At 36.1% G+C, this 12218-nt stretch overlaps 1 protein-coding gene across 1 annotated transcript; it reads right to left on the minus strand.

Moving 5' to 3' along the window:
* Window positions 1–1157: 1157 nt before the first annotated feature.
* Window positions 1158–8638, minus strand: LOC143918245 (116 kDa U5 small nuclear ribonucleoprotein component). The gene is made up of 16 exons (XM_077440024.1): window positions 8512–8638; window positions 8203–8403; window positions 7908–8137; window positions 7580–7825; window positions 7404–7510; window positions 7188–7329; window positions 6744–7119; window positions 5511–5700; window positions 5078–5434; window positions 4868–5003; window positions 2909–3107; window positions 2685–2827; window positions 2475–2611; window positions 1757–1877; window positions 1486–1678; window positions 1158–1411 (listed from the first exon to the last, which is right to left on the minus strand). The coding sequence occupies exons 2-16, from the start codon at window positions 8397–8399 to the stop codon at window positions 1249–1251; spliced, it is 2937 nt and encodes a 978-aa protein (XP_077296150.1). The 5' UTR covers window positions 8400–8403; window positions 8512–8638; the 3' UTR covers window positions 1158–1248.
* Window positions 8639–12218: the final 3580 nt, after the last annotated feature.

A 12218-nucleotide genomic window follows, 5' to 3' on the forward strand; every position in this document is an offset into this window, starting at 1 on the left:
CAACAAAATGTACTTGACTACCACTCTTTAGCATTATAAATCTATTGAAAATAGAAAGTGGAAACTATTTAACTATCAGCCATAATATTGTTATTGGCAATTTGAGCAATATTCATTTATTACATACCTCCTTTACGATTACAATTCAGGAAAAGCTTTGCCTCTTATCCGATCGTTTTCATACTTTGCCATATTGCTCATTTTGGTCATCAATATAAATAAATGGAGCCTCCACCATTATGATAGAGATAAAATATCGTATAAGAAGCATTTCAGGTCCGAAGATTTTTAATCTCGGTGACAGTTGGTAGTCATTAATTTTATACATAGATGGCGGTAGTAAAAAAAAATATTGGTGTTTTTATTCAAAATAATAATTTTATATACAAATTATACAAGAGGTATGCTTTTAAAAAACTTTTTTTTATATTTTTTTTTTATTCATTTATAGTTTTGGAGGCATTACAGGAAGAACCTAATGCGCCGCAATGGTCTACATTTGAAAAAGAGAAGAACACAAAAATAAAATACAATAACATGCATAAAATAAAAAGAAAAAGCAGAAGAACATCATAAAAAATAATAGTAAACGAAAAAAGACAAAAGAAAAATAGTACATAAATATAAATATACACATAATAAAGTTTTTTAAAAATATACCTCTTCTATAATTTGTATATAAAATTATTATTTTGAATAAAAATACCAATAATTTTATTTTACTACCGCTATCTATGTTTAAAACTAAAAACTGGATAAAAATTTACACTCGTTTACAGCGGAATTTCTGAATTTATAACCATAGCAGAATTACCCGATGGAAATCCTTAACGGCTAAATATTTTAGATTGTAGCTTGGCATTTAGATTGTGAGCATTACATTTTAGCAACAATGAAGAAGATGGAAATGGTTTTGGAAAAATTCATTCATTAAAAGACTTCTTTTATTTATTTTATATTGTTGCAAGATATATTAGAGAGTCTGAACACACCTTTACAAAACTCGAAATCCTCAGCGGTGGTTATTATATAGAGTTTGTTTGGATTAGGTACAATTTTTATACCTGCTTTCTATTGGATTTCTAAATAATTCTAGTTGGAAATTTTCAGCATGGTGGGCTTTCAACAGAAAAGACGTCAGCACTCAAATGGTTAAGTAAATAAAATTAAACACGCGTTTAATTATTGTATTTATTTTACAAAATAAGAATTACAAAAAATACAGGTCGTTAATTTGTACGGCGACATTTACAAAGGATAATTAAACAGCACGTCTTGACGAGCCAACTCCAACAACATAGGATCGTCGAAGAATTTGTTAATAGACACATCCTCACTGAGACCTTTGCGTCTTCTTGTTTTGATCATGAATTCTCTCGCTAAATGGGTGGCAGGCTGAGGCTCCAAAGGTCTAAAATAATACCACAACGGTTAAAACAACATACAAAATCGTATACTTGAAAATTAATAAGGCAATGTATTCACCTTATAACTATACTCTTATCGAGGGGATCGCCGGGCACAATTTGCCAATGGTGGAAGACTTGCAAGCAGAAAGCTTGGCCTTGGGTATGAGTTCGCAAATCGGTCTCAAAGCCGAACGAATCAATAGCGGGTACGAATGCTTTGATCGTGTACAGCGGAGAACCAGCTACTGGTGCATCTTGAGTGACGTGTCCTAAAAAGTGCATCAATGAAACGTTATACAACAACAAAAAAGCATGTATATAGATTGATTCAAACTAAATAAGCTTGCCTCGTCTCTTGGCGAGAACTGTATAAACTGCCGATACGCAATCGGCAGGTGCTTGCACTTCGACGAACAGGTAAGGCTCCATCAGACGAGGTGTAGCCATGAGGAATGCAGAGTATGCGACCTGTTGATTTTTTTAAATACATTAAATGATGAATATTTCAATGATGTTATGAATATATCGTGATTTGTTTTCTCCTCCTGTAGCTCGCACAAATATGTTGGCAACGTCTCCAATATCTAGAGCGATATATCTGCTCAACCAGGTCGCTGGTGAAATTGACCTGTTTAATGTAAGCTGCGCTAGATGGTTGAGTGGTTGTTGAGCAACGCCCGTGGTCGATTTTATCAATTATAAATGTCAATCATGGATGTTTCATATATCTTTATTTGGGTTATAATTGTGTGACTGGCCACAGTGACGTGTTAGAGTGCTCTGTAATGTCACTGTGGCTGATATATGTTTTTTTTATTTTACTACCGCCATCTATGTATAAAACTAAAGACTACATAGACGTCACCCAGATTTTAAATTTGCAGACTTCAAACGCGATATTTTATCTCTATCGTAATATCCATTACTTATATTGATGACCAAAATGAGCAATATGGCAAAGTATGAAAACGATCGGATAAGAGGCAAAATTTTTCCTGAATTGTAATCGTAAGTGAAACATAAAGGAGGTTTGTGGTAAAAATAAAATATATCTAAGGTAGTTACTCTTCTAGCGGTGGGGATGATTTGTCCGCCGCCTCTGTGCAAAGGTTCGTTTGCTATGACGGCGTCGAGGATTTTAAATTTGACGTTTCTTATCGGCTCCTCACAAAGAGGGCCTTCTCTGGTTCCCCATTGAAAGCCTAAAAATAGTTAATGTTGTTAATGTATTTGAATTTTTAAATTGGCAATGCAATTATGCGTCGTATAAACAACCTTGGACAATGCTGTCTTTTACGGAAGATAACAAAGACTTGTCTACTTCTGAAGGTAGAGTGTCGTCTACGAGAATATTAGGACCGGTGGCATCAGGTCCGAATGCCCAAATGGAACGAGCCGCTAAAAGATCCCAATCGTACCTATTGAAATGTAAAAAATTATGGTTTATTCCAACAACTTGTCAAAGTGCAACCGAATCAAAATTATAAAAATTAGTATACCTTGTTTGGAAAAATTCTCCCAATCTTTTCTTATTCCAGGCTATAGATACGCTTCCGGATTCTATATCTTCGGCTAAACCCCTCTCCAACGGTTCGGCTATCATAGTCAATTTATTACGACGATTAGGTGTTTCAGCAAAGCATTTTAACGAAGACGTTTCAACAACGGTCTCACAAAACGATACTACAGGATCAGCAACTGTAAAAAAACAAAATTGATTAAAACATTATAAATAAATTCAATAAATTCGACCCATGACTTGTATGTATTTGAGGAATATAAGAAGGTAGCAAAACAAAATTCAATAATTAAACATACATACACGTTCACACGTACCGGCTATGAGAGCATTTTCGATACAAATTGAGCGCAAATATAGAAAAACTTACACAAGACAAAATTTCTACTTCCGATTATCGGATTTTGTTAAAAAAAAATTTATTATTTAAAATCACTATATATATATATTATACAGATTAAATATCAAGAAAATAAAAATAATTTAAAAGGTCAAAATAAAATAATGAGATATTGTTTAAAAAAAAAATAATACTTCCGGTTTACGAATTCTAGCCAAAACCTTATCAACTCTAAGTTAGTACATAAAGAATACAAATATAAATTTTCAGCTTGAAACGTTCAGGGTGTGGAAAAAATTGTGCGGTCACAACATTTTTGACTTTTCTAAGAGGAAAAATCCCACTTCCGGTTTATTAAATTTAATGTTTTTTTTATTATTTTCATCACATTGATACAAGGATTATACATGAATTTTCTCGTGAAGGACACACATATTTAAAGGGTCGAAAAAAAGAGAGGAAGAAAAATCGAACAAGAGTAAACTGCCACTTCCGGTTGACGAGTGCTCACCAAATTTTATATATAACTTGGTATTAAGCTCAAACTTCTAGATATGAAATTTCAGTTCAATAAACTAGAAGACTTCTGGGAAAAACATAAAAAGCCTTGATTCTCTAGAGTAAAAGTACTACTTCCGGGCGAGGTAAAAATATTTTTAAAATATTAAGAGGGCTGTACACCCGAAACCTTAATTTTGTTACCGTTCCTTTCTTCGATATATATATTGAGTGTATGTATATATTGAGTGAATGCGACAATATATATCAATATATATATTGAGTGAGCGACAGTTGCGCTTCGACCAGATAAAACGTATTTTAAATTGACAAAATCGAGGTTTCGTATTTTCCTATTTTCTCCTCCAAAACTGGACCAATTTTTAAAAAAATTTCATCATCGGCATGAGAAAGATACTTTCTGTGCATCTATCGGCGTATTTTTTTTTAAATCGACCGTTAAATAAGCACGCTGGACTCGTTTCGTGGCTGTAAAAAAGAGGCGATTTTATAGATGTTTGGCGGCTCCTAGCTCCTATAAAAAATAATTAATCAAAAAAATAAAACGATAGATGCACCCCAATGGTGAATATCCATAGCATATTAAAAAATAATTTCTCTAGTGCCATAATTGAGGAAGGGAGAAGTATAGTACGTTTGTATGGACAAGGCGCTGCTGTCCAGCCCTCTTAAGATATAAAATTTATAATTCCTATTATATGTAAACAATTTTTAGTTGGATCCGTTGAGCGATTTGGGAGATAATTGAATTCAAAAACTTAAAACAAAGAGTACACCTATACGGAAAGGTACCATTTACGGTCAAATTAAACTCTTGAAAAAAATTTACATCGTATCGATTAGCATTTCAGAAACCGATACTAAGTTTCAGTTCCACAGGACTAACGGTGTCCAAAAAAATCCCCAAAATACACACACACATTTTATCTAGATCACGAAAACGTGATCAGTGATCGATTCAGAGTTCAAATCAGTCAAAATCTCGAGTACGAATTTTCGCATGATCACAAAACTCCATCTATTGTTACTACGTACATAGATTAAGTAAAAATTTAAATAAAACGATTGACCAAAAATTACCTTTTATATCAATTTCAGAATACATTTTCCTAAGATCGTGCATAACACAATCTAAATAAAGTTCACCGGTTCCGAGGACAATATGCTCACCAGACTCTTCAACTCTCGTCGACAACAAAGGATAACTTTTATTCACCTTGAATAAATAGAAAATAAACATAAAAACAAATACATAATAAACTATTTTAATACATTGAAAGTATACAGTACTTTTCTCAGCCCGTCGAGCATTTTCGGCAGCTCTGACGGATTAACGGGTTCGACGGCAATCTTCACAACACTCTGCGTATTGAACTTAAGCGGCCTGAAAATGTGCAAGTCTTCATCGTCGTCTCTGAGTCCGACTATAGTCGAAGTTTTAACAATGGGTTGATCGATTCCTTCAATGAGTACCCAATTGCCGGCTGGCACTCGATTTAATTCGACTTTATATCTGGCTTCGTAGACCCACAGCCTTCCGACAGTCATAACTCTCGAATCCTCCTCGTCTTGCAGCGAATAATTTTCTCCGAGGATGCGCACTTGCTGTCCAGCGTGAAGAGTGCCCGACATTACTCGAGCCAATACCTGAAATAATACAAAATTCATGAAAAACTTCCAAAAAGCAATGTATCATTGGAAAAGCGATCTAAAAAATGGGTACCTGGAAAAATGTACAATCATCGTTGGGGTACATTTTAGTTGAATGTGCAACTAATTTTCCATTTTGATCACATGATGCCATATCGGTGTATAAATTACTATCGGGAGGACCTGTATAAGTGTGGGCTATTTTTGTAGGTGCGTTCTGTAGTGGAGATTTTATATTGTTGACACACATGCTGACGAATCCACTGTGAACAAAATTAATCAATTTAATTCTTTGAACACTGCATCAAGTCCCGTAAGTTAAATAGTAACAATTTTAAAACTTTTGATTTCCACCAAAAAATGTATGAATTTAAAGCTTTTAATCACTGACAGCGTCTCACGGGCGAGTCGCGTCGATTTTTCTTCCGAAATGTACAATATTTAACATTTAAAAATGATTTTACAAACACTATCTATAGACGAATTTGGTTACAAAGATAAAATGTCGATAATTTCAATTTTTCAAGATTTTTTAAACAAAAACGCAATATATGTGATCAGGGCTGCCACAATCAATTATTCCGGAAAATCTGAAACTTAATGTACTTAATTTTACATCAAACCTCTAGGAGCCTCGAATTATGCGAGTCAAATCATTTTTTTTGTTCAACTAATTTAAATATTGCTGGTAAAGATCAAATATATAGAGTGGAAGTTAACTGATTAAGGTTAGATTTATTTAAATAAAGAATAAAAATACTTAATTTTGAGGCCATTATATGTAAAACATAAAAAAAAATTATTTCATAACCATATTATTGCTCGCCTTAGAAAAAAGATCTTCGATCAATGTGTTTTGCCAGTGATGACGTATGGATGTGAAACTTGGACATTGAATGCCAAGATGCTACACAAAGTCCAATGCACTCAAAGAAGTATGGAACGTTGTATGCTTGGCATAACAGGGAAAGACAGGAAACAAAATACGTGGGTGAGAAGTATGATAAGGATAGTGGATAGAGTAAAGCGATTGAAATGGCAATGAGCGAGCCACGTAGATAGAATAATGGACGAAAGGTCGACAAAAGAAGTGCTAGAATGGTACCCAGGAGAATGCAAAAGGGTAAAAAGAAGACCGCAGAGAAGACGAAATTAGGAAAATGTGACGAATGGAATTCATCCAGCACTGGATGGTGAATGGCTGTAGATGATGATGATGATGATGATTATTGCTCAGTGGAAATAAATTAAGCGAGAAATTACTACCCGTTCTCTGAAAAGTATGCAATGCATTGTTTAAATATACCTGAAATCGCCGAAAAATCTGCTGCATACCAATCGAAGAAGCGGTCTGATATTCAATTTCGATTCTTCTTTCGTCAGCTTGATTCCGAGCTCTTGCAAGACGTCCGGGAGTGTGCCGTCAACGTCTCCAACGACCTGTGCAAAAATTTTATACAGCGGCTCCAGAATAAATTCAACGAAGCTCCGTTGAGCCGAACTGTGCGGTGACTTTTTAGTAAACTTCCTAGTCTTCGGATTGAAGAAGATATCGCCCCATAACAGTTTAGAAAAATCGGCAACCGGCAGTTCAGACGCGTCGTAAAATTTGCGATAAATCGCGGCAAACGATTCTAATGTGAAACACACATCGTACTGCGAAGATGCGAAGCAAACATTTCCTACAAAAAATAGATCAAATTTGTATGGAAAGTCACATTTTTAATGTACTATATTATAGTATGCACACCTAAAAGAGGAGATACGATAGGAGAAGCACCTTCTCCAGAAGGAGCCGCTGCCAATAAAGCATTGACCTCGTCTACAATATGTTTCAATTTGTAATACGCATCCTGAGGTGGCAACTTAAGCTCTAATATGAGACGATCCAACTGAAATGATAAGCTGAATGTTATTTTATACGTTCAATTCGCATTATAATGCTGCAATAGCATTGGTTCAAAACCTTATTAATGCACAGAGTAATCGGTAGTTGTTCTTGAACGGCGTGAGTCAAAAGCCTTTCAGTATTTAGCATCACACCTTCGGCCGCGTCAACAAACAGGACAACTCCTACAAATCAAAAGTGATCATTTCTATACAAGAACATTATGAATACAAAGCGTGTGGATAGATTTATACCGTCGACTATTCTCATGGCAGCTGTAGCTTCGTCGCTAAAATTAACATGTCCAGGAGTGTCAATAATATTCATCAAATACGACTTTGAACGTATGTCTTTCAACAGCAGGGACACTGGAATAGACTTAACCGATACACCTCTCTCTTGTTCTACCAGTAGTGTGTCGGCATAACGCAATCCATGTTCGACAGTATTCAATCCAGGGTGTGTTTGCCGAACCAGACAATCCACAAAAGAAGTTTTGCCTGTTGTAAATCAAAAGGATTATATCATCGTTGAACATAATACATTTAAAGTGTCCCATATATTTATAACCGGGTTCAATACCATTATGCAGATGACCTAAAAGGGCAACATTTCTGATAAGCTCAGTACTGTCCATCATATCGGCCAAGTATTCCATATCGTATGTGGTATCGGGAAGTTGTTGCTCTCGGACTTGAAATTTCTTCCTTTTGACCGGCTCTACTAAGGGCTGGTCCAAACCTTGGGCGTCTTCTTCTTGTACGATGGTTTCGACGTCGGGTCCGTAAACTTCCATCGCTTGCGGATAATACCTGAAGTGTGAGATTGTTATAATTCGGTTCAAGTGTTCATATTTTATGTGTATGTGTATGTGTGCCTTTTATCTTCGTGTAGTACGACTGGTTGTGGTGCCGGTTCAGTCTCGGCGTCTTCGTCTTCGTCCAACTGCTCGTCGTCTCCGTCTCTGGCTTCGGAGCCACCAATTCCACCACCCATTCCCAAGTCCTCGTCCGAATCGGACTCCAGCTCGGGGCCGATGTAATTGCCGAACTCATCGTAAAGTTCTCCGTCCATGTTTCTATCAAATTTGTCACATTTCCATATCAAATATATTTCTAATTGTAAAAATTAAATCAATACTAAATAAAGTGTGGGTATTTATATTGTGAATATCATTTTTAATTACATTTCTTGGATAAAACCAGACGGACACTAATTTGAAGTCTGCCGACGAAGAACGAATATAAACATAACCTTCAAAACGACAGACGCGAAACGAAGCGCCGGCTGACAGATTAAACGGATCCAAACACGACCATGTCTAAAAATAAATGTTTCTTCTGTAAATTTATATGTAAGACATTTCCTCTTTTTGAGAAATTTCAATATCTTCCCAGTTTGAATGTCCAAGAAAATATAATATTTTGGATAAAAATGTTTCTCTTCAGAATTACGATTTCATTTAAAACCGTCGATATTATTTGCTTATTCAAATAGGGGTAAACCATTGATGTATAATACACATAGATGGGCCCTGACGTGTGATTTTGGTCGGAGATCTTGTCCTCACTAACTGAGGGGTGCGGGGGGTTTAACTAGCGGGGAAGTTGGGAAAAAAATGGTTTTTTTACCTACTACGCTGCGTTACCTACCTACCTACTAAGAGAAACTGTGCATGCGCCATGTATTTTGCATGCGCGAAAAGGGAGACCAGTATAAGACGTGAGGGCGGATCTAGTGTATTATACGGTAATTGGACTATTCGTCACATTGGGGTGGTCACAAAGACAATTTTTGCCATGAAAATCGCGAATACACAATATTTGGCACTCAAGTTCTCGTTACTATGATAGTTATCGTTAGTATGATGGACTTTTCGGCTGCCAGATGTTCCGTTATAGAGGTTTTAATGACTTTGTGACGAGTAATTTGTGACCAGTAATCACCGAACCGTATTATACATCAATGGGGTAAACGGACTACTAGTCATATGTAAACCAGTCACAGGACAACCGGTCGCGCTAGATACGTCACGATAAAACTGATTGGCCGATTTTAGGGTGTCACCAGTTTTCTCGTGACCAATTTTAGGATGTGACCAGTTTTAGTGTGACGGGTGATCACGTGTGACCGATCTAGAGCGACCGGTTGTCTTGTGACCGGTTCACATTTGACTAGTGATCACCGAACCCAAATAGGATATAAGCAGACCTAGAGGTTGTGATCGAGAAATCTCGTCTCGAGATTTCTCGAGAATTCTCTAGAAATTTTGATTCTCATTTCTCGAGAATATTTTATTGTGATATTTCGAGATTCTCATTTCTCGAGAATATTTTATTATGAAAATTCGAGATTCTCGTATCTCGAGAAATCGTCTATTAGATTATTAGTTATTAGATTAGAATTTCGAAAATATCGAGAAAATTTTTAATTTATCACTTCATGTTTTTGTACAATAAATTGACTGATTTGTATACTTGTAAAATTTTGTGAAGTATTGTAATATGTATAGATGGTCAGTATTTTTATTATTTGTCCGGTAAGTTATTATTCGGTCATCATATATGTGAGTACATATACACATGTTACAACGAATTCGCACCATTTTTTAGTTACATATATGTGCATGTAGGTACTAGTCACTAGTGGGAAAGTATTCGGTTATGATTTCACTAAAACGCTAGTGAAAATATATTTTCACTGACAATATGACCCCACTGTAACACACATAAAACAAAGATGTTTGATTTATTATTTATTTATTCGTGTATTTGTTCCTTAGATATTAATCAATTTTTAGTCAGTATTTTAATATATGTACATAGATGGTCAGTATTTTTATTATTTGTCCGGTATGTCTAATATTTTTATTTTTTGATCAGTATGTTATTTTGGTCACAAAAACACGGGCAAAGCACGGGCGATGCGAGATGCCCCTTAGTCTGGAGCTGAATTCAATATATTTCTGTATCATCATTTACAGCCATTCGCCATCCACTGCTGGATGAAGGCCTCTCCAACACGCTTCCACTCGTCTCTGTTTTGCGCAACACTCATCCATCTCATTCCGCACATTTTCCTAATTTCGTTCACCCATCTTCCTAGCGGTCTTCCTTTTACTCTTTTGCCTTCTCTCGGGTACCATTCAAGCACTTCTTTTGTCCACCTTTCGTCCATCCTCCTAGCTACGTGACCCGCCCATTGCCATTTCAATCTCTTCACTCTATCCACTATGTCCACTACCCTTGTCATATTTCTCACCCACGTGTTCCGCTTTCTGTCTTTCCTCGTTATGCCAAGCATACAGCGTTCCATACTTCTTTGAGTGCATTGGATTTTATTTTGCATCTTGGCGTTCAGTGTCCAAGTTTCACATCCATACGTCATCACTGGCAAAACGCATTGATCAAAGATCCTTTTCTTCAGGCAGAGTGGCATTTTTGATTTAAAAACAGCATTCGTCCGTCCAAATGCACTCCATCCTAATTTCATACGTCTCTTTATCTCTTCATTTTTACTACCAGACATGTCAATTATTTGACCTAAATATAAATAATTATTTACTACTTCTACTGGTTTATCATCTAAGGGGATGCTATCAGGCATGCAATAACTATTGAACATTAGTTTAGTCTTATCTACGCTAATTTTTAATCCTACTTTTCTACTTTCCCTGTCCAGCTGTGTTAGTCTGATAAGTAGGTCAGCTGAATCACGAGCTACTAAAACTATATCGTCTGCGAACCGAAGGTGACTCAAAAAGCGACCATTGATGCTTACTCCGGCTGTATCCCAATCCAATTTCCTGAAAACTCCCTCAAGCACCGCATTGAATAACTTGGGCGAGATTGTATCTCCTTGTCTTACTCCTTTTCCTATGCTTTTTGATATCGCTTTTGTCGCCTTTTTTGTGTATTAAAATGATAGTTGCGTTATTCCATCCTTCTGGTATAGCTTGGTTCTGGATGCATTTGCTGAAAAGCCTAGCTAAGCTATTAATTAGGGGGGGGGCGCCACATTTTAGTAAGTCAATGGGAATATTATCTTCCCCTGGGGTTTTACCGTTCTTTGCAGTTTTTAGCGCGGCCTCTACTTCGCTAGGCAATACTGCAGGAACCCTTTGGCCGTGTGTCGATTCCGGAACGGGAAATTGACCGTTGTTGTTCTCGTAAAGTTTTGCATAGAACGTATAAACTCTGTCTATGATCTCTTCTCTATTCCTAATTATTACTCCGCTCTCTGATCTGATTGCGATCATTTGGTTTTTGCCTAAGAAAAGATCTTGTTTGCACTTTTTCAGGCTACGGTTATGTCTTTTATAAAACGGTATTAATTTCCGGATTTTCGATCATCGACTGTACATCAAACATCAACTATGGTTAATTAAGATAATTTTTATTAATTAGATAAAAAATATTTCTATTTATGATTGTAAATCTGAATGATTTACATGTCCGCCATTAATGATTCTTGCATGTCCGCCATTACTGATTTTTTTCGCGTACCACCAACCATCAACCGCGTACCACCAAGTGGTACGCGTACCACAGGTTGGAAGCCGCTGTTCAAAAGGATTTTTTCCGCGTATAAATAAATACAAAAACGTAGCTTAACAATAATAATAAAACCCTTCAATTTTATTGAAATTTAAATTTTTGGCGCCTGAATGTGGCAGAGCTTTTCGTCATCATTTACTTTTCCAACCTATTCCTGCGAAAACGTCTGCTTTCAATAACTCGTCTCCTTTAAAGGCTTTCCGGTTCCTTAATGTGATAGATAAACATTTGGACCTGTTCAATTGTCATGTTGATGAGTTGGTCAGTTTCATGAGATTCAACACAAGTCTACTTGAATGGGATGAATGATTGGTAATTTTTATTGTTCTTTTCCTTG

The sequence above is a fragment of the Arctopsyche grandis genome, chromosome 10 (assembly GCF_051622035.1).
Source record: "Arctopsyche grandis isolate Sample6627 chromosome 10, ASM5162203v2, whole genome shotgun sequence".
In the NCBI taxonomy this organism is placed as follows: domain Eukaryota; kingdom Metazoa; phylum Arthropoda; class Insecta; order Trichoptera; family Hydropsychidae; genus Arctopsyche; species Arctopsyche grandis.